Source organism: Amborella trichopoda, chromosome 6, assembly GCF_054954075.1.
Source record: "Amborella trichopoda isolate Santa Cruz 75 chromosome 6, AtrichopodaSantaCruz75HAP2 v2.0, whole genome shotgun sequence".
Classification (NCBI taxonomy): domain Eukaryota; kingdom Viridiplantae; phylum Streptophyta; class Magnoliopsida; order Amborellales; family Amborellaceae; genus Amborella; species Amborella trichopoda.
In genome coordinates, this window is record NC_142341.1 from 45,909,685 (window position 1) to 45,931,693 (window position 22,009).

Consider the following 22,009-nt stretch of genomic DNA (forward strand, 5'->3'; position numbering starts at 1 on the left):
TATTTAAAAAAAAATTCTCAAACTTAACACACCATCCGCTTTAACATCTAGTGGCTAAAAGTACTCGACCTCTTCCTAAGAAGTAAAAATGGGTGTATAGAATAATACCCCTTTCTTCATTGACTTTGAACTTTCAGGTGAAGGAAAGCTGCCCTGCAGGAAGGCTCTAACAAATTCCGCAAAAAGCCACGTATAATTAAGAATCGAGTTTAACGAAACTTCAGAAATTTCGGTAGAATATGATAAGGGTAATATGGTAATTTATACCTCGAAAGCCTCGCCACCCTCCCACCACTAGAGAAGGACGGTTACGCGTTAGAGTTCCCACTGCTGCATGTATAAATCAATTAGTTTTTTTAAAAAAAATTAAAAATATATTTCCAGAAAAATGCAAAAGAAAATAAAATATAAAAAACATAAATAAATTAGAGGAACCGCCACTCCCACCAATCTATAAATACACCTGCGAGCCGCCCCTTCGCTTCCCAATTCTACATTCCCTAATCTCTCTCTCTCTCTCTTCGTTCTCTCTCTAAAATTTCAGGCTGCTCTCTCTCTCTCTCTCTAAAATCTCAGGCTTTGTCTGCCCTTTCTCTTCCTGAAACCTTATAACTCTTCTTCATGGTTTGCTGTTGAATTTTCCTAGAGACAGTACTCTCTCTCTCTCTCTCTCTACATTTTTTGGGGCTTAAGCTGTGATCGATAATTACCAAAGCGAGTTGCTTTCTCTCTCTAAACTCTATTACTCCTCTGCTGCCTCCCAAAGCGCTCCAGTCTCCTCTCACCATTTCCACCACTCTCTCTCTCTCTCTCCTCACAATTCCCATATATTTCTCTCTCTAAAAAACTCTCGCTCACAATTCCTATCACCCTCTCGCTTTCTCTCTCTAAAATGGACGAGTGCAAAAGCCACCACCACGACTCCACCTCCCCTTGCTGCCTCAAGGGCAAGAAACCCGCGGCCAAGGACCCGTCCACTGCAGCACGCTACCGCGGGGTCCGTCGCCGTCCCTGGGGCAGGTATGCGGCCGAGATTCGTGACCCCCAGTCCAAGGAGCGGCGATGGCTCGGAACCTTCGACACAGCGGAGGAGGCCGCCTGCGCCTATGACTATGCTGCTCGTGCCATGCGTGGCGTCAAGGCCCGCACCAACTTCAATTACCCCAACACTCCTGACTTCCCATTCCACTTTCAGTCCTTCCCCTCTAAAGCCCCACCTCCTCCTCTCCCTCTCCCTCTCCCTCTCCCTCCTCGTCGCTATGACTGGCTTGCTTCGAGCTCCAGTAATGGAGGAAACAGGTTATCGACTTCGATCGAGAAAAATCAGATCGATATGATGCTTCTCCAGGGGTTTGTTTCGGGCTATAATGTGGCACCCAAAACCGAAGCCGGAAATTTGTTTTCTGGAGATTTTTCCTCGTGTCTTCCACAACCCATTTCGAGGCCTGAATCTCTGAATTTGCCCTTCCTGGAGGAACCAGTTTGCGAAGCAAAGGTGGAGGAAGCTAGAAAACTGCCAGAATTTGATGACTTTTCCGTAGAGTCTCCAGATTCTGGCCTGTTGCAAGAGGTGATTCATCAGTTCTTCCCGAAGAAATCACCGGATGAAAAATTTGGGCGGAATCTCAGCAATATCGAGGATGCAGCGGGTTTTCGGGGTAGTGACGTAGAGGAAGAGGTGATCAAGGGATTAGAGAGTGATCATTTGAGCATGTATTTAGATTTGCAGAGGCAATTACAGGAGGGTGGCATGGATAAGAATGTTGTTGGTTGTGATGGTGGGTTTTGTTCTCAGGCGATGGGAGTTGGGGGTTATCCAGCAGTGACAGAGGGGATGATGGAGGAATTGATAAGGTGCCCTGCATTGCTAGATTTGTTTGCTTCAAAGTTGCAGAATCTTTGAATTCAGAGAACCTTTCCTTTTTTTATTGTGGTCCTTAGGAGTTGCTTGTAAATTGGCTTTTTATCTCTCTTTTTCTTTCTTTTGGAGGATAGTCTCTCTCTCTAGATTGAGTTTCAATAGTCTCTCTCTCTCTCTCTAAATCTGTTATCTTAGCTCTCTATGTTGTCTTCACCTGTAGTCTTTGTATTTCCATGCATTGGATTATTGCTCTTTCTTAGTAAAAAGCCTTTTTGAATTTTATTATGGCTTGAAGGTTCTTCTCTTTCTATCTCTAATGACTGTAATGGGTCTCGCTCTCAACTTAGTACCTCTCTCTCTCCTCTCATTGTTTGGGTCATGGGTTTAAAGCTTTTAAAGGAGTCTCTCTGTGGACATGCAGTACATATGAGTGGATGTAAAATGAAGAAAGAATGAAGTCGTCTAAATATTATGATTGCTATGCTCTTCATTTTGTTCTCAAGTGAAGAAGGTTTTATTTTTAAGAAAAATTTATCCCGGTAGTCATGAAATATGAATTATTTGTCTCGATTAAAAAATACCCATAAGTCTCAGATAGTGTAAAAAGATGAAATGCAAAAGCGTAGTTTAATAAAATTTCCTATTTTTATTGACCATTAGGGCCAAGGAAAAAAAAAAAATGCTACGTCCCATCAGGACATATGCATATTCAGCAATGATATTAAGGATAATGGTTTGATAGAGTTGGAGCCCGATCATATTAAAGCTTCTCCTCATAATTTCATCAAAAATTACAATTCAAGCACGGGAAAGCCTTTAGATTGATTATCTCAGATTGAACTGTCAAAAAAAAAAAAAAAAAGGGTTTTAAGCTTTAAAAATCATGTCTATTGCAACAAATAATCTAGAACGTCTATTTTCAACTTAAAAGTTAAGTGTTAATGGATTCACAAGATTTATACTATTTTATGGGTTTCAAATTTTATTATTGGTTTTAGAAATTGATTCTAATTTATTATGGAGATTTCTGCTGCCCAAAATGCTCTTTCCAAATGAGGATTTGATGGGAGGTTTTCAAAAAGCCTAAGCCCTATAGAAACTTCATCCTAATAATAATATAACAATAAAGTTAGTGAGATGGAAAAAGCCCATCTAATCACCGTCCTCCTTCCATGCTTTTTTTTTTTTTTTTTCTGAAAATATATTTGCTCAATTTGCACGTGTGCTTCAAATTATGACTTGCTGTTTGCTAAGCTAGTTCGTGTGCTTTTAATTATCACTTGCTTTCGAAGTGTTTGATTATTTCGTGTGCTTTAAATTATCAGTATATACCGATGCCTATGCAAAGGAATTTAAAGGTTAGCCGCATGTCCTTTTAAATCCACGGCTTCTAAATTCATGAGCATAAGAAAAAAGATGTAGAATTTATAAGGCTTAGGCTTTTTGAAAACAAAGTAAAGCCTCATCTCGAATTCGGAAAGCACTTTGGAAATCTTCACGTTGACTCTAAATAAATTTTCAACACCGACTATGAAATTGAAGTTCAAAAGTTGGTAAGGATATTGTGAATTTGTGGGACACTTATTTTCCAATACCAAAATGACAATTTTCGGTTAGTCTAGGGCTGCAACCGTACGAAAATATTTTCCAAATAATGGTACCTTAATTCCTAATAAAAAATAAATATGGGAAAATATTTATATGGACTATTAGATTGATATGGTTATCGAATTTTTTTCTAGTATGCTCCTGGGGATTATGCTCGTCGAATTATGGACTTTATGGGAATATGCACCGATTGAATTTAAGAGGTCAATCCAACAGGGAAATGGACTATATTTGGGCTGAAGTGCATATACGTATGAGCACAGTATTGTGGATGCGCCTTGTGAAAAAAATGAAAATGAATAAAAAATGTGATAACCGATTGTTGGATTTGATAAATTTCATACCAGAGATGTTCATCACGAGAATGTGTCAATTTGAATTGTGGCTTCTGGTGAATGTATCATGCTTGTAAATGTATAAGCTAAGAGCTTTAGCTCGGATAAACCTATCAAGAAGCTAATGTAAAATCTCAGATTTTATATTGATCAATGCAACTCCTCGGAACCCCCCTTCCTTTGCCTTTTATTCGCTTGTAATTTAAGGGGTCATTGAGTTTCATCCCAAGTATTGAAAACTTTTACATCGATTGTTTTGGCTTGGATATTAGGGTTGTGAAAAAACATATTAGGATTTCAAGTTTTAAATATAGTGTATTTTATAACAAATTATGTATACCGCTTATTTTGCCCTTAAAATAAGTGTTTATGGATCCACAAGATGTGTACCATTTTTTGAGTTTTAAATTTTATTGTTGATATTCAAAATTTTCTTTTAGAGCCTCATGGAGATTTTTGTTGCCGAAAATACTTTGGGGCGAGGATTTCATAAAGCCTAGGCCTTATGGAAACTTCATCCGTATGTAAAATCTTCTTAGGCATCTTCTAATTCCTTTTTTGATGGCCAAATCTAAAACCTATCTTCAAGACCAGTGGGCTCTCCATGAGCAGAATTTATTGCCAATAAGCCTGCTCCTTTAGCTTCAAGGACCCTAACGAGTAGTGGGGCCTAACAAACATAGGCTTGATATTGTCCTCGTTAGACTTCTAAATTGATAGCAAATTAATGAGTTGAACGAACTCTACTTCAACAACTATTTTTTTGGAAGAGGATACACTAAGGTAAGGGATAGGCGCAAAAAGACATAGTTGAAAGTAGGGAAAAAAAATGTGGGGATTTATAGCCTCACGAAGGGTATGACACTTAATAGAGCCAAATGGCGGATTAGACTTCGTATAGCCGACCCAAAAAAAGTTTTGACAATGATGATATTAATGCCACTCAATCACATGGTGAAATTGTTTTGAGCTACTAAGCACTTGTTTTCCTTCTTTTGTTGAGATTTCATTTGCATCATATTTTTTTTAAAAGGCTAGGTTAGGGTACTCATATATATAAGTATTTTGTTAATATACTTAACATTTTTAGACACTCAATACTTTTACCCCACCATATAGTAAATTTTTTTATCTAAAGGTATTTTAGATAATTAATTAAAGACAAAATTTAAATTATTGACACAAAAAAGAATATTTACTAACTACCGTGCATAATGACATCATATCACTCATATGGAACAATGATTATTTCTTAAACACTAATAAATGCAGCTGTTTTCTTATAAAAATATCCATTCGACACTTTCTAATGACGTAAAGTATCCTTACTAAAAAACAATTTTCACCGCAAAGCATGGCATATTAGTGTAAACAAAGAAGTTAAGTGAATTAAGATAAGGGCAAGCTTTCTATGTCTCCCCTACAACATAAAACTTATATGCTTCCCCTTATATAACCGTCCATTATGAATGGAGGGCTAAGATTGCCCCAATCACAATGTTACGTTTATAACCTATTTTATTTTTAATATTCTTTTATATACTATTTTGCCACCAAATTTTGGATGTCCAATCCTTTATTAACTTGCACTAGTGAAAATATGAAATAAGAATTTTCAATAAAATAAAATTATCAAACTACCCCTGAAAATTTCTATGGGTATTTTGTCATTATATTTTTTAATCTAAAATTTTGGAGATTCATGATTTAGGTTAAAATGATCATGAACATGAAAAAAGAAAAAGATATTTAAAATATGATTTCTTTGAAAAAATTTCTACACCATATAAACTTTGTGAGTTTTTTACATCGATCTTAAAGGTGGATGTTGGTGAGTCAGCGGGTTTCTTGCACCCGCTTACTCATGAAATACTTTTCCTTTATTCTTGTCCTACTAATCGGTATGCATGCTTTATTTAAAACTATTATTTATAGGAGAAAGTTTATATAAGGTTGACATCTTAAAATGTAGAATTAAGGTGCACCTCTAAAATCCTTCAAAAATAGTTGTTTTGATTTTGGAAAAATATCTCAATAATCATCTTGATATCAAGATATATGGATATGGAGAAAAAGAAGATTTCAAGTTCTAAAAATAGTACATCTTGTGACATATTATCTGGACCATTCATTTTCAAAATTTTCATGCATTTATAGATCTTTTTTAATGGAATCATTTTTGAAGTTCAAGATTTCTCATACCATCCTAAAAATTTTCGAGATCAAGATCAAGATCAAGATGTCAATCAAGACTCATTGTTCTCTTTGATGCCGGTTGGGAAGGAGCCGATTTCTTGCTTTGGATGATTCTAGAAGTAGGATCATAAAGGATTCATACCTTTAAAACCTGGCATGCGCTTGTTACGACACATTTCTTTCTGCTTCCTTTCTATCTACAACTTCCTTATGTAACTCCTCTTCTTCTTTCTTCAGTGTTGCTTGATCGTTCTTTTGTCTCCTACAATGACTGTCCAAACTCGGCTGGTCAAACCAGAACTGGGCGCTCGCCAATCCGATTCTGGTGGTCTTGGATATTTAAAAAATAATAAAAATATAAAATCCCCTAAAAAAAAGAAGGGAGGGATTTGTTTGTGATATATTTTTAACTAATTTTTATCATTTTGAAAGAGATTGAAAAATGTTTTGCCTCTTAATACTTATTTTTATACTTTCCCATCTCTTTAAAAAAATTTTGAAAACAAGCCTGGGCATAAACCAATTTTTTAAAATCCATTTTTTTTCACTACTTTTAATCGAGCTTTAAATATACTTTTCATTTCTTAATTTTTTAATAATTTCTCTTTAACACTTGTTTGACCAGCCAGACCTGTTCGATTAAGCCGGTCGAACCAACCAATTTTTTAGTTATTCAAACCCGGCTCTTGGCCGGTTTCCGAGACCGGTTCGATTTTTCAAACGCTGGTTAATTTTCTCCATAGGCGTACATTCCGAGGGTTTGCTGGTTCGAACTTTTAGGCAATGGAATATCTCGAAGGCGTGTGAATTGTTGAGAGGGTATGTGACCCTGAACGAATCCCCTTACGTCCAAACAAACTGCCCAGTGATTTCTGGATCTCGTACCGATATAGCCATTAACCCGCATCTCTAAAGACGTTCCTCAAATGACCAGGCTATCCCATCTCCTTCCTGGGCTTGCACCTAGCAACAAAAATTTTAAAAATATATCTCATGAAAATAAATGACCAAAATGCCTCTAACAGTTTCAGAAGTATTTTAGTAATTTTACATCATAAGAAATATTATTTATTACTTTTTATCATGCATGCTTTGGTCAAATGTATGCATGCTTCAAATTTTTGTTACAAAATGTCCGATCTTGATTTGACACTCGAGAGTCAGCTTGCGACATTGTGACTCAAACCATCTCAACCATCTACTCAAATCTAACGGCTGAGACCAAAGGTTATGTATACTCTATGTGTGTGGAGTCACATAAAAAGCATTTCCTTTTGTTTTAGGGTGCGGTTTCGATAAGGTTGCAAACTTAAACAATCCCATTAAGGCGCACCTCCAAATTTTATCATAACATGTAATTTTGTTGTAAAAAATTCGTAGGATTATCTTAAAATCTATTTTCAAATCTAATTAGAAACTTATAAACTCCAAAAATAGTTAAAATCAAGGAGATCTATAAACATATGAAAATCATGAAAATGGATGGCCTAGATAATGTGTTGCAAGATACACTATTTCTGATACTCAATTTTTTATATATATATATTCATACATCTCGATGTCGAGATGATCAAATAGAGGGTTTTTCAACATTAAAACAACCTTTCCGATAGATTTTTGAGGTGCATCTGTATTTCTACGTTTTAAGGTTGCAACCTTATATAAACTTTTCCTTTTGTTTTATATCTTAAAGGGTGCACTTTCTATAAGGTTGCAACCTTACACAATCCAATTAAGGAGCATCTTAAAATTTTATCATAACAAGTAATTTTGTTGTAAAATATTATTAGTATTATCTTAAAATATATTTTCATACCTAATTAGAAAATTTTAAATTCCAAAAATGAATAAAATCAAATAGATTTATAAATGATCGCATAAGACTCTCCCCCACCCATGTGTGTAGAACCCCAAGGGATCACAATTAAATTTGACACGGATCTATAGAAATATCAAATCCCATATCCATGTGATAACTTTTCTAGAGATCCGTATCAACTTTAATGATGATCATTTGAAGTCCTACACACATGGGTGGAAAAAAGTCCTATAAGATCATTACTCTTTATAAGTATATGAAAATTGACGGTCTATATAATATGTTGCAAAAACGTTTTTTTTTTTACATTCATACATCTCAATATTGAGATGATCAATTAAAGGGTTTTTTCAACATTAAAACAACATTTTCGATAGATTTTTAAAGTGCATCTTTGACTCTACATTTTAAGGTTGCAACCCTATATAAACTTTTTCCTATCTTAAATCCCCCACTAAGGATCTGTTAGATCCGTAGCAAATAATTAAGTCTATAGCCGTTGACACCACTACGATCCTAAAAAGTGCGTAGCGGTTGCACTATGGTACAAGCACCATTTCAGCGCTTCCTTTGCGCCGTTCTAGTGGGTGTCAATGGCGGATCTAAGGGGAATTTTAGATGTAGAACAAAGAAGGGAGATAAAACGAATACGCGCATAAACTACAAAAAAAAAAAAAAAAAAAAGTATTTTTATAATTTCAAAAAATTAGAGGGATATTACTGAATTTCCCCATGGATCACCATATTTCTTATACAAATGCTGCATTGTATGATTTGCCTTGTGAAGATACAGACTTTGGTGCTTTGAATATCCTAATAAACACTTTCCTCAAAAAGCTACATATTCTAGTATTTTAAGTACAAAATGTATACAAAGAGTCCATTTATTTTTGACAATAAGAAGTTAAAATCATCATTACCAATGGATTTGAAATCAGGTGGTTGAATGCGCATCATTGTTTGCACAGAGTCCAAAATAAAATTTCTTGAATGTTAATGGTATCATTGTTTGCACAGAGTCCAAAATAAAATTTTTTGAATGTTAATGTTATGACACACTGCCAATCTAATTGAAGTTTACATCCAAATAACTAGAAATGTTCGTAACTGCCTTATACTAAAAATAGATAGTTTCATAGTATACAATCCTTTTTAAATATCAGAATGATCCTTTGTAAGGTTCTTACTAGAGTCATTCACTATCGTCCTTCTGCCATCCAAAAATTGGACGGCAATAGACCTCATACTTTGAGGCCATTAAAGTCCCAGCTCACATGCATTTTCCATTTCACAGCATATATTTCATAGCTGCCATTATGTTGGTTTCATGTTTGCTCTGTTCCACTAATAAACAGCCTCCAGTCACCAGCCTTGACATCTGCCATCTTTTTCTTTGAATATGAACATTTAAAAACTGGACCTTACAGACTAGCTCCACTAAACTCGGAGACTAGCCATCTTCCAAATCAATATTCTACACAAAATCTTTCCAAATACAGGCTTACCCACCCATCTGAAAATGACAAAATTAATATACATACTAATGCCTCAAACTAATTTTATTATGAGCATGGGAGAAATTGCAAATGGGTCAGTGTCCAATATCTGATATTTATGAAGATGTAACAAAAAACTTCATGGTTAAAGGTACATTCCTTGTATAAGTTAAACTAAATGTGCCCATTAAGGCGCCGGTCACTGCACATTATCAGGACATAGGGAGGACAACTCCATGGTTAAACATACATTGGGTGATTTGCCTAAATGACCAGGGTGCCTTCTCTTACAAAAAAAATAAAAATAAAGATAAAAAGGTCAGTAGCATTGGTTGAAGCAAGAGAAGAGACCTTTTGGTTTATTCGTGAGGTTGCCTTTTGGGGTCTCTCCCATATCATCACGAGTGGCCATCAAGGAGCTCGTGCCGGGAGATTCAGGTGGCAAGACTCTGTTTTCAGAAGTAAAAACATGAGAAGGGACCGATGTCACTGGTGGAGAAATAGTGTAGAGATAATTCCTGAGCATCTGCCCTATTTGGCTGAAATTGGGTCTGGAGTTAGGGTCCTCTTGCCAACACGAAGTCAATATGCGTGCCAATTCTTCAGGGAGATCGTCAGCACTAGGCCTCACATTCTGAACAAGACAGAGGGCAGCTAATAATTTACAAACAAGCTTAAATGGCAAATATATGATGCGTGTAAGCAATCTAAGTGAGACACTCGATAGAAATCACATTCACAACATCTTATCATTTATGGATGTCTTGGGGAGAAAATGTTGGAATTTCAGAGTGTATTCTTATTCACAGCATCAGTACGTGCGAGCACACGTGGGCACACACACACAAGCACACGTGGGCATACACACGCACTTCATTCCTGGTCATGTGATGACTTGGAAGAATAAAATCATAACCCTCGACCATTGTAAGAAAATCTTCACTGTTTTGTTTGTACTTCTGTCCTCATGTCTGTTCTTCTGTTTTTCATTATATCTTTCCATATTTTATTTCTTTTACATAGATTTTTCCAATTTTTTTGACATTAACCTTTCTCTTTTCTTTTTCTTCTTCTTTTTTTTTGGTAATTTAGTGGTAGTAATTGAACTTGAGACGTATGGCTACTAAATGTCAGTTGCTAACCAGTCAATCCCAGGCCATCTGATAAATGCATGATAACTTATGTTGTGGACATTTTTTGGGGTCAAAGATTGACTAGAATCACCTTAAAAGCTGCTGCATAAGCTGCCTGAAGGTTTGACATGCCCTCAAAAGGCATCCGATTGTGTAACAATTCCCATAACACGATTGCAAAGCTGTAAGCATCTACTTTGTGATTGTAATGCTTTTTCTCTCCATGTCTTAATGTTACAGTACTATAGAGCTGCAAGAAAGATAATGGAATGATCCATTAGTCAGTTTTATTAGTTTTCTTTTTTATTTTTTGAAAAAAAATTGAAGTGAAGAGAAGCAAGGAGCAAAGACCTCAGGGGCCATCCATCGATAAGTTCCAGTTTCAGCTGTCATCATTTCTGTCAATGTCTCTTCCCTTGCTAGACCAAAATCTACCAGTTTCACTGTTTTCTGGTCGGCAGTCAGTAGTAAGTTCTCTGGTACAAAACAGAAAAAAGTAAAACAAAAGAACATCACAAGAAAAAAGTAACAGAAATACGAGATGTGGGTGTTAGAAAAAGGGGATATTTGGAGCATTTAAAACAGAGGACTGCTCATATCATCCACCCAAATGAAGGAGTAAGCCGTCTATAGTTTTGCATGCATTCTAACAAGATAAGCAATAAATACATCATATACTGATTAAGATTCAATAAAAGAAAAGGGAATGCACCCATACCATTGAAAGAGAAACAAATCCATACCATTGAAAACTATTTTGGAAAAAAACAAGGGTAGGTATCAAATGAAGCTAAAAAATATATGATATTGATGGAATTGGAATTAAAAAAAATGCATTTATATAACAGGTAAAATGTCCTAAAAAATAGAAAGTCGCATGCATATGAAAAGGAGGGAACCCAGTTCGTGCTCTGACTTCCCAAGTTCCAGCAAAAATAAAAGGTAAACAAACGAATCAATGACCAAGAACTGTACTGAAACTGGCTTCAACTCCACATGCTCAGGTATGATGAAAAGCCACTATTCTTGTCATTCCTAATAGCATTAATAAACCAACATAATATTCATCTTTTTGCACTCTTCGTAACAGGTAAATTGTATAAACATCAAATTTAAGCATACTTGTACTAACATGAACTCTGCTTTTTATCTTTTTCATGTCATTATTATTGGGAGAGTCCGTCCCATGTGGGAGTTACCTAAATGGAATTTTTTCCTTGTAGAGGACCCTTAGTTATAAACATGTGTTCACTTGTTGTTCAAGTCATATGAGATAGTTAACAAAAGATAACTACACCTGAGAGGTTGTAGGCTTCTTCAAAAGAGATATCCTCATGTGGACCCCAATTGAGATAAGATTAAATAAAGTGGTCAAATATTCCACCATTTATCTACCTTAGAGAGAGAACAAATTATAAAAGGGCCTCAAGTGGGGGGTGGTTGTTCTCTTGGTGGGTTTAACCAAAGCCTCTTCTTTTTAGTTGGAACCTCTCCATTGTAGAAAGAAGAAATCTAGTGATCCTATTTGCAGAGAAGAAGAGAGAGAGAGAGAAGCTTGTTAGATAGAAAGAGAACCTTTTCTTTTAGAAAGAGAGAAAGCCTCCAAAAAAGAAAAGAAGCTTTTGAGAGAGAACCTCAGAGAGGAAAAACCTAGAGAGAGAAAACCCTCTAGAAGAAATCAGAGAGTCAAAGAAGCTTGTTTCTTGGAAGAACATTGTAACCATTATTTTAATAGTGGATCTTATCTCTTCCTCCCGTAGACGTATAGCCTAAAATGGTGAACTACGTAAATCTAGGTGCCAGTAAGCTTTTATTTTATTTGTTTTATTACGCGATTTTCACTCATACACACGCACATCGGTTTTGGTACATCTTGTGTCCCATAAATCTGGGTTCCGCTACATGCATCCGCATTCATGCGAGAGGGCTCGACTGGGTTAGCCCAACAATTACATGGGTACAATTATCATTTGTAGGTAATGTGGCTCTTGTATGTCTACAGAAGATGACCACATCAGGATCATGCTTCATAGTAAGTAGTTAGTGCCTTGGTGGTTATTGTGGCTTAGCAGAAAGACATTGTTCTTGTGGTGCATCGAAAGAGAAATCATTTTGGTCATTGTATATGTCTTAGGTAAAAGATTACCATTGATATAATACAAGGATACAAAATCGTTTCCACCATTGGACTATCTAAACTGAGATAGGCTTAATACCAAACATCCAAGTGTCAATAGATTACATGATTTTGTTGAAAGTCAACCAATATTCAAAATGAATTAGGCCAAAACACAGATTCTTTTAGCATTTGTGTTTCAAATTATCCAAAATGCAGTTGAATTTGGCTGAATGAAAATGCAGCCATTTTTTTACTTTTAAACCTGAAATGCAATGTGACCAAGGAACCTGACACCCTACAAATCCAATGGGTTGAAAACACAGCAATTTCCATATGTACCCCTATATTCAGATGTCATGGGAGTCAATGCATGAGAAAAATGTTCACAACGCACTAATAGCACAAGTATTTTCATCTAGATGGAATTCACCGAGTCACAGTACTAATAAGGATATGGTGTATGACTGAAAATACCAAATGTACACATGTAAGTGTGCATGTGTCACAAACTCAACTTTCTCATAATAGTATCTGTAAAGTGTACATGTGGATGAGCACGTTTTTAGCGTATGATTGCCTAAGTGGGGAAGTGGGAGTGTAGGCATATACACACATATTCCTAGATCAATCATACAATCAGGAAAAGCAAAAGAAATAGTACATGAGAAAGTTCATCCATCTAAAAAGTTCCATTGAATGTGGGACAACTCACAACATTCAAGCCTTGAAGATAAGAAAGTTCAAAATATCTCTGTTATCTGCAAGATTATTTGGTCACCAAAATATTAGGCCGGACTCTTAAGAAAGTCCAGTTAGCATCCAAGAATTCCACAGTTGCATTAAGTTGAACCAAAGGCCAGGTCTGAGCAGTGAACTCACGCTTCCTTTTGCATGCATCCAATATACCAACCAAGAATGCAATGGAAGGATGAAATTCTACATGAAACAAATGGTAGTATATTGTAAATCAATATCAATACAAGATAACCAACACTTAGATAAACAACAGTAGAGATTGACATTTACATCCTAAGACCCTAGAAAGTTTTTATAGAGTGCTGTTTGCAGCATGTGAAATTTCATTTCTAATATCTACATGGTTAAAGACCACGTCATGATTTGACAGCAGTGATTCTCCATAAGCTGCACCTGTGACATCATGCATGCAAAATGACTATCCCCTATTGTATTATCAATTGTCAGTCTGTGCATCTGCACATTCAGTGGCTAGGGACGAAATTGACAATGTTGCCCACCACATTTTATATTAAAAAGAGAGGGGAAAGGTCCTTTTTAAAAAAATTATGAACCCAAAATGCAAACTGAGATTTAATTCGTACTCATGTGACCACACATGTAAGCTATGGATACCAGCTGCTGCAAATTTGAGACTTGGGCTGTTACTGTGCAGAAGTCATGAATAAAATCTTGCAACTTGCAAAAATCTGAAAGTTAAGCGCCATCAACTCGTCAGATATGTGGATACCATGGTTAGGGTTCACAAACTTCGTGGAACTATCTATTGGGTAGTAACAAGAGGGAAAAAAAAAACACTATAAATGATCTTTGAAGATGAGCCACTCTCCATTGAATTTGCTACTAAACTATTTTCGCATGAAGTACAAAATTAAAGCAATATTAACATGCCATTGCATACCTAGAAAGTAGGTCTGAGGCAAGGAGCACTAATTTCAACCATCAAGTAGTACCCAAACTATCCTAATTGCTACATTGTTTGTGGACTTACATCTCCTATCATTTTGGACCTAGAAACACAAGAATCCTTCTTGAAGATGAGCCACTCTCCATTGAATTTGCTACTAAACGATTTTGGCATGAAGTACAAGATTAAAGCAATATTAATATGCCGTTGCATACCTAGAAAGTAGGTCTAAGGCAAGGAGCATTAAAATTTCAACCATCAAGTAGTACCCAAACTATCTTAATTGCTACATTGCTTGTGGACTTACATCTCCTATCATTTTGGACCTAGAAACACAAGAATCCTTCTTGACCTACAAAGAAAGGAAGGTAGAACACCAATACAAGAATATCAATCATTTTGGTAATCTATAAAATCTAGATTCAAATTAATATATGGTACACCACAAACAGGGGGTATCCTCCATCTGTTCTCAGAGATGGTGGAGATGAAGCCCTAGTTCACACGACAAACATTCATATGGAACTACAGTTCATACCCATTGTCGTTCCTGAGAATGATGGAGTTGTTATGAGACTGCCAATTATCTCTAGCCATGCCTTGATGGATAGCTTTGAGGAAGCATATGCCAAGTTTTAGGAACCATAGCTTGTTTTCATCTTATACCAAGGAGAAGCATCAGCCTAATTTGAAACAATCTAGGCCCTTGTATAAGCTCAACTCCATCGTAGACGGCCAGGCCTAAACCTATTAATAACAATGGAGGTAAATATAGTTCTTTATTGGCAGGCCAGCTCTGTTTGGAATGAGAAAGCTTTGAAATCTTGACCTCTCCTGCAAGCCTGGTATCAAAAGATTGGGCCAAAGGAACCAAGTATTTTTCTCAATGATAAATATATCTTATTGGATCCTCATCATTAGGGAAAAATTACTCTCTCACATCTTCAACATATGCATCAAATTTCCAGTGCTGAAATTCCAAAGGTGAAGCTTGATGTCAAAGTTAAATTACATTGATCCAAAGAACCACTTTGAAAACTTCAAAGAGTTTAATTTATGGTCAATTGTTTTTCCTTTACTAAAATATTTTGTTGGTTTACTAGTGTAGAGCAAGTTCAAAACATGCACAATGGAAGACATCCGCAAGAGAATCACAAAAGCAAATAAAAGATGCACTTCCTTGCCAGTCGTCAATGGTCCCTTGATCGGTTTAGAAACAAAACTTAAAACAATAATCAAATCTCTCAGAAACCGAAGTAAAACAAGACTCTTTACAGCATAAAAGAATGAGTTCTACCCCTAATACTTCCCTAAAAATCTCATATCATCCTAATCAAAATCCTAATTCCGAATCTTCCAAATCCACCCCTAATTGGAAATAAATTCAGAAATTCCAGAACAGTCCAGAAACTAAAAAATTGGGACTCCCCACTAGCTAGTGGAATTTGGTTAAAATCCATGCCATTCCATCTAGTGAAGCCAATGATCGTGCTCCTCTCTTCGAGCTACCACAGATCAATATATAATATGCTTTATTCCAGAACCAGCGACAGTGATGGAATTCTGGACATATCCTTCAACGTCAATCCAGATGCAAACTTGAATTCAATTTCCATATTAAAGATTCCAAATTTCATAGGATTTTGGAATAGGGTTGTTAAAATCCAGCCTAATCCATCTAGTGGAGCCTGATTCTTGCTCCTCTCATTGAGCTACACTAGATTGATACATAACATGACTTATTTCGGAACCAATGCCAGTTGCCGAAATTCTAGAGTAAGCTTGAATTCAATTTCAATCCAGATGTAACCTTGAATTCAATTTCAATCCCAAGAGTTGTAAATTCCATAGAAGCCCTTGCTCCTATTCTATATTCAATGGGTCTTCTTCTTGGAATAGGGTCTTAGGACCCTGGTAGGCTCAGGAACAGCTCCATTTGTATTACATAGATTTCAGACCAATAGAGGATATCTATGGAACACTACAACGAAAAACGATAGAATATAAAAGAAGCAACAACTAGTTTGTAACTTGTTTTTTACTGCTTATAGCTCACAAAAACCATATACAGAAAATAACTTCGTTGACCTTCACAATTTTGCTATATTTTACTCCAAAATTTGTTTTTCTGTCAGCCAAAACACGTGGAGATCTAAGACCCAAAACAACACTTAGAGATGTTAAACCCTCCTCAATAACCAATATTCATCCGAGCTTCACCAGATCCCGAACCAAAATTCAGTAAATTTTGACAAAAATCTATCAAATGTTTTCTTTCTCTATTACTTAACAATATTTTTATCTCTTTATTAGTAAAATTCATCAAAAATTTGACACATGACTTTCTCAAAATTGAAAAACAAATGGATAAGTTCTGGTCAAAATTCAGTCAGAACTTTGAACAGTTCCCTCTGAAATTTAACCCTTCGAAACTTGAGTTGTTTGTAGCAAAATTATTGTATGTTTCAACCCATAATTTGCGTCGTGATTCCAAAAAAAACTACCCAGAGTCAGTTTCATTTACCGTTTTGGAAAACCCAAAACTGAATTTGGAATCTCAAATCTTGCAACATACACAAGGATGATAAAATTATGCACAACATTATCTAGACAGGAAACATAAGGACAGCAAATAATCTAAACTCGACTAAGAATCCAGACCCCCAAACCCAAATAATTCACCTTCATCAAAATTCCAAATCCAATAAAAACGCTGCTTGTGAGTCATGTAAACTTGATATATGACATCTTAAATATTTCAAGTTTCTGCAGAGCAGATAAATCAATACTCTAGGGGGCTAATAGGTAGCTTTCACATAATTCCTAAGGAATCAGACATGCAACAAGAAGTGGTCTTCTTATTTCAAGTTTACATCAGCATCCTGGTTTTGTTTTTGCAATGCATTTGGCATGAATTAGAGAACTTCATATTTATCCTTGAATGTAATGAGCTGGTTTCCAAAGGATTAATAGGGGGTAGGGAAGGAGTTGGGAGGATAGGTGTGACAAACACCCACTTACGCTATCCAAATTGCATGATTAAGTCATGTGAGTCCTGATAGTATCTAGAGGTAGAAATATTTTAGGCCCCATGAGAAGTCCACTATCTTCCTTTCTGTGGCTAAGCTCCACCATTTCTTAAAAATAATTGTATACACCACATTTCTGAGTCCACTATCCCAACACATCTTTGTTCCAAATGGCTCTCTAGTCAATAGTTAGAATTTGGAGAGCTGCTGTTGGTCTTTCTTTGAACGGAAGAGGTTAATTTCAATTAACCAAGCATTGTGTGGATCCGCCATGGAAGACTAGGTGAGCATTCATAGAGTACATTCATTGGAGAAACACATGTACGATACAGAGAAGTGGATAATGAGATCGAACAGGGGGTTTAGTAAGCTTTGAGATGATTTAAAGATCAATTATGGAGTGGGTTGGGAATTCAAAAAACTCTGTTGGATAGCATGGGGGTGCAAACTAGTTTCGATTTTGTAGCAATACTTGATTTCTAATATAACTCCTCCATGGCTGGTCCCAAGCCGGTCATGCCGGTCCCAAGAACAGATAAAGGAAGGTTGTATTAGGTAGGCAGCCAGAGTAAAATTTTGCCGCACCCTTCAGGAGTCCTAAAAACAGAACATGATCCATGTAGCCGACCCCAAATAGTTGGGACAAGGCTCGGACGACGATGAATGATGATGACTTGATTTCGGATATGCAATGCAAGCTACTTATTTGGGTTCATTCCAGCCTGGAAGTATATAGGATGAATTGCATTGTGAATCACTTCAAGCAGACAACAGATGAGTTGAAGGGGACTGAAGGCTTAGAAGGAACATGAGAAATGATGAGTTGGCAAAGCGGGTGATTCCGACAAAACTCTTAGAAGGGGAATTTGTTTTGTTGAAAGGGGTTAACGCATGAGTACAGATCGAGACAGATAGGTGGTTTTTTTGCAAAATCGTTCTAAGCACTAGGAACACAACCTCAAAGGAAGGTCAATGTCAAGAAAGTTGGGATTTCTCTCCAAGTGGCAGGTGGAAGCATTCTTTTAGAATTGCGGATCCTACAATAGTTGAAATTAAAGCTCTTCTCAATTGTTTCAATGTTTTAATGCTTCTTTTTCTGACCCACAACTGTCGCTTCTTTTTCTGACCCACGACTGTTGAAAGGGAGTTCCTCCATTTCGTCAAATGGGCAAGTCTTTTTGTTGAGATTGACAAACTTACAAGATAAGGTAATTGTTAATTTCTCGCAGATATTAACTTTAAAAAACAAAAGTTTCATGGAGGTGATCTTCTAAACAGGAGGTAGATTTTTGGCCTGGAATGGGGTCTCTAGGATGTCTATTAGAGTGTGGGGTGCTAAATTCCTTACGTTGTAATAACCCATGTGCTAAAATTTTCAACCAAGATAGTGAATTAAATCAAAGAAATAAGTTACCTAGATCAATAGCCTGGTAAAGCAAGTCAAGAATCACAACTCAAACCTACCAAAAAGGGAGAAAAACAGTCGGCAAGAATAAATAAATGGAAACTTATTAAAAAGCACCCAAGAGATGAAGTTAGAATAGTTCATATTTCATGTGTGTTTTGCTAATGGGTAAAATGATAAATTGTTGACACTGTAGGTGAGTTTTGATAAATTCCCGCCACATAAAGGAGACATGAAATTTGATGAAAACCAATAAAATTGGCCTCTCTTAACCATGCCCAAAAAAGGATAACAGGAAAAATGATATGATCAAATTAGTTCCTAATGTTTCATGGTTTGTGTATTTCAGGCTTACCTGGTTTAAGGTCACGGTGAATGATCCCATGGGAGTGCAAGCAATCCATTGCTTCAGCAATGTCCAAGGCAAATCCAATCGCAAAACGCATGTCCAAGGGTTTTGGACGCAAATTCAGCATGTATTTTCGTAGTGATCCACCCAATAAAAGCTCAGTGACCACCACCATAACAGGTTCCTTACAAGCCCCAATGAACTGAGTAACCAAATACTAGCCATCATAAGAACTACTGAATGGTCTGAGACGATTAGATAGATAAACAATAATAGTTTAAATTCGACATCAAAGAAAGAATATGCAGATTTATTTTCAATCTTTCTATTGTCAATTCTAGTTGTTTGAACACAGACCTTTACTAAGTTCTTGTGTTGAACTCTAGAGAGCATAGCAACCTCTCGATTGAAACGCCCCTCTCGCTTCGCAATTTCCTCAGGGGTGTCTCCTTTCTGAACGATTTTAATCGCAACATTCTGATTCCGGTATCTGAAAGTTTTATAACACAAAAGAAATTATAACACTAAAAAGAAAACATCTGTCGCGATTAAACATAAAAAAACTATATAAGCGATGTAAGCTGCCAAAATTGCCCCAGAGATGCAATTGCCCAACATCTAATCATAACCATGGGCATGTCCTGTTCAACAGACAATTTGAATAAGATAGAAGGCAAAACCTATAATAAATATGCATTTGGCTCCCATAAACCCCAGTAAATTCTGTAAATAGAAGAAGTCAAAGGGGAAACTGGGACTTACTTTCCCTCATATACTTTGGCATGAGCACCCTCTCCAATTCGTGGGCCGACAAAGAGTAGTTTGGGATCAAGGAGCCATCTAGACTCCAATTGGAACTCGTCATCAGAGGCTCTATAAGAAGGTGAGTGATCCATAGAGAAGCAGCCATGAGAATCCATGGCTAACCCACCTCCCAAAAAAGGAAAAAAAAAAACGAAAGAAAAAAAACTACAAGCTAAAATAAGATCAGAGACACCCAACTACAATTTTGACACACAAAAAGGCTAGGGGATCTAGATGAACACACAAAAAATTACGCATTTATAGTAAAATTGGCAGCTTCTCAGAAGAACAGTCCTCCATGGAAGCCACTAATAATAGGCATACGCACATGAGCACCAAAGCTGATATGGGTACTTTTCCAACATCAAAGGAATCATCTCAGAAATTAAACCCTAATAAAACTACAGAAACCCATTTGATAGAGCCAAAGAATGATGCGATTTCTTCTCTCATAAAACCCCAAAAAAGTCATCCAAAATCCAACCTTTTTTCTAAGTCCCAAAAGACAAGGTTTCAGTGGCTCTCCACCCCTGGATCAAAGGACCCAAAAAAGTATCAATACAAAACAAAGTGAAGCAATATAATAATCAAAGAAAAAGTTTAAGTTCCAAGTTCAAGCAGCAGGAATACCACAGTGAGATGCAGTCTGACAAGAGTGCTAAGTTTTGGCAAACAATGGGGAGAGCAGACCATGAGGGTATGTTTCAGAAACATGACAGAGACTCATGAACATTACCCACCACCATGGCATTGGGAACAGAGAGAGAAAATGTAGAAAATTAGCATTGGGAATAGAGAGAAGATGCAGATAGGGAAAAGGTGAGTAGTGGGGAGAAAAGGAGATCAGATTCAAAGGCACCCACAATCAAGAGAGAGAGTCAACAAAAGAAGAAAAAAGAAGCCACACCACTATGTCCAAAATGTGTACTACAGGTGATGACCTTCCTCACTCTTGCACCATGCAGTGCCAAAAAAAAAGTAAACAGACAGGAGCCTTCAAATCTTTTATGCCCATGATCAGCAACCCATCTCTTTCTAGCAAGATCCTTCACCCTAAGTTAACTGGTAAACAGTATGAACGAGAAAAATCACAGGAAAAAAATCACAGGAAAAAAATCACAATGAAAGAAAAAAGAGGGGAGTGGTGATGACTGTTCATCAAAGTCAATCCCAGTGTAAACACAGGGCGGGTCTCTCGTGTCAATCACGAAATAAGGACATAAATACTTGCACAAAAATAAACATAGTAAGAAATGATAAATAATAAAAGTGAGGTAGTCGATGACCAAATAAAAATAATAAAGGAAAGTGCCTCACCTCATAACTCATTGAAAATTGCATTCGACCCAAAAACCCTTTCATTATTATGACTTGAACATTATGTTTAAAAAACAAATTAAGATTTAAAGTTCTAAAAATAATGTATGATTTAAAGTTAAAAAAATAATATATATTGCAACAAGTTATCTAGGAGTCTATTTCAACAAATTTGGTTTTATTGTTGGAGTTGAAAATTGATTTTAGAGATATAAAAGAGTGACTAAAAAGAATGAATTAATAAACAATGAGTTAAAACTAAATGATTATGTTATTTAAGAGAGAGACCCAAGATATAACTATTATGGGAGCCACAAAAATTTGAGAATCTTTGGTGGCCTTTTTATACTAAGAGTGTGGGAGCCAAAAGAATTTAAGAGAGAGAGGCAATATATATGATGTGCATTTTTATATTAAGAATGTGGAAACCAAAAAATTCAAGAGCACATGGAGACTGACCTTGAACGTGGGGACAACCCACACAAATAAAATTTTTTTGGAGAAGCTTTCAACTTTGTGGTATATTTAATTCTTATAAATAATGAAGGGCAGGTGCACAAAATGCCCATTGTTTTTTGATTCTAGAGATGTCCACATAAAACTTCTAACTATGACCACAATGCTCCTTCAATTGTGAAAATTATCATTATATCCCCCACATGCTTATGACAAAATATTTTAGTCCTCTAAGAGCCATATTTCAATAAGACTTCTAACTATGACCACAATGCTCCTTCAATTGTGAAAATTATCATTATATCCCCCACATGCTTATGACAAAATATTTTAGTCCTCTAAGAGCCATATTTCAAAGAGCACTGAGGCTGAAAATGACTCCATTGTGGATGTACACCAATTTGAATGTGACCATAGAA

The 22,009-nt window shown here is 36.3% G+C and overlaps 2 protein-coding genes across 4 annotated transcripts; one reads left to right on the forward strand and one right to left on the reverse strand.

Annotated features, from left to right (window-relative positions):
- The first annotated feature begins 493 nt into the window (after positions 1–493).
- Positions 494–2,141, forward strand: LOC18442064 (ethylene-responsive transcription factor ESR1). The gene has a single exon (XM_006852288.2). The coding sequence runs from the start codon at positions 893–895 to the stop codon at positions 1,901–1,903; it is 1,011 nt and encodes a 336-aa protein (XP_006852350.1). The 5' UTR covers positions 494–892; the 3' UTR covers positions 1,904–2,141.
- Positions 2,142–9,353: 7,212 nt separating this feature from the next.
- LOC18442063 (Protein kinase superfamily protein) lies at positions 9,354–21,019 on the reverse strand. 3 transcript variants are annotated; one of them, XM_020671956.2, is made up of 8 exons: positions 20,448–21,019; positions 20,302–20,347; positions 19,776–19,886; positions 19,371–19,503; positions 19,020–19,215; positions 10,800–10,924; positions 10,540–10,698; positions 9,354–9,949 (listed from the first exon to the last, which is right to left on the reverse strand). In XM_020671956.2, exons 4-8 carry the CDS (start codon positions 19,404–19,406, stop codon positions 9,635–9,637), a joined length of 831 nt encoding a protein of 276 aa, XP_020527615.1. In that variant the 5' UTR covers positions 19,407–19,503; positions 19,776–19,886; positions 20,302–20,347; positions 20,448–21,019; the 3' UTR covers positions 9,354–9,634. The 3 variants fall into 3 exon arrangements, with proteins under 3 accessions (XP_020527615.1, XP_020527614.1, XP_006852349.1); XM_020671955.2 differs by having other exon boundaries at positions 20,302–20,684; XM_006852287.4 differs by having other exon boundaries at positions 19,776–21,019.
- Positions 21,020–22,009: the final 990 nt, after the last annotated feature.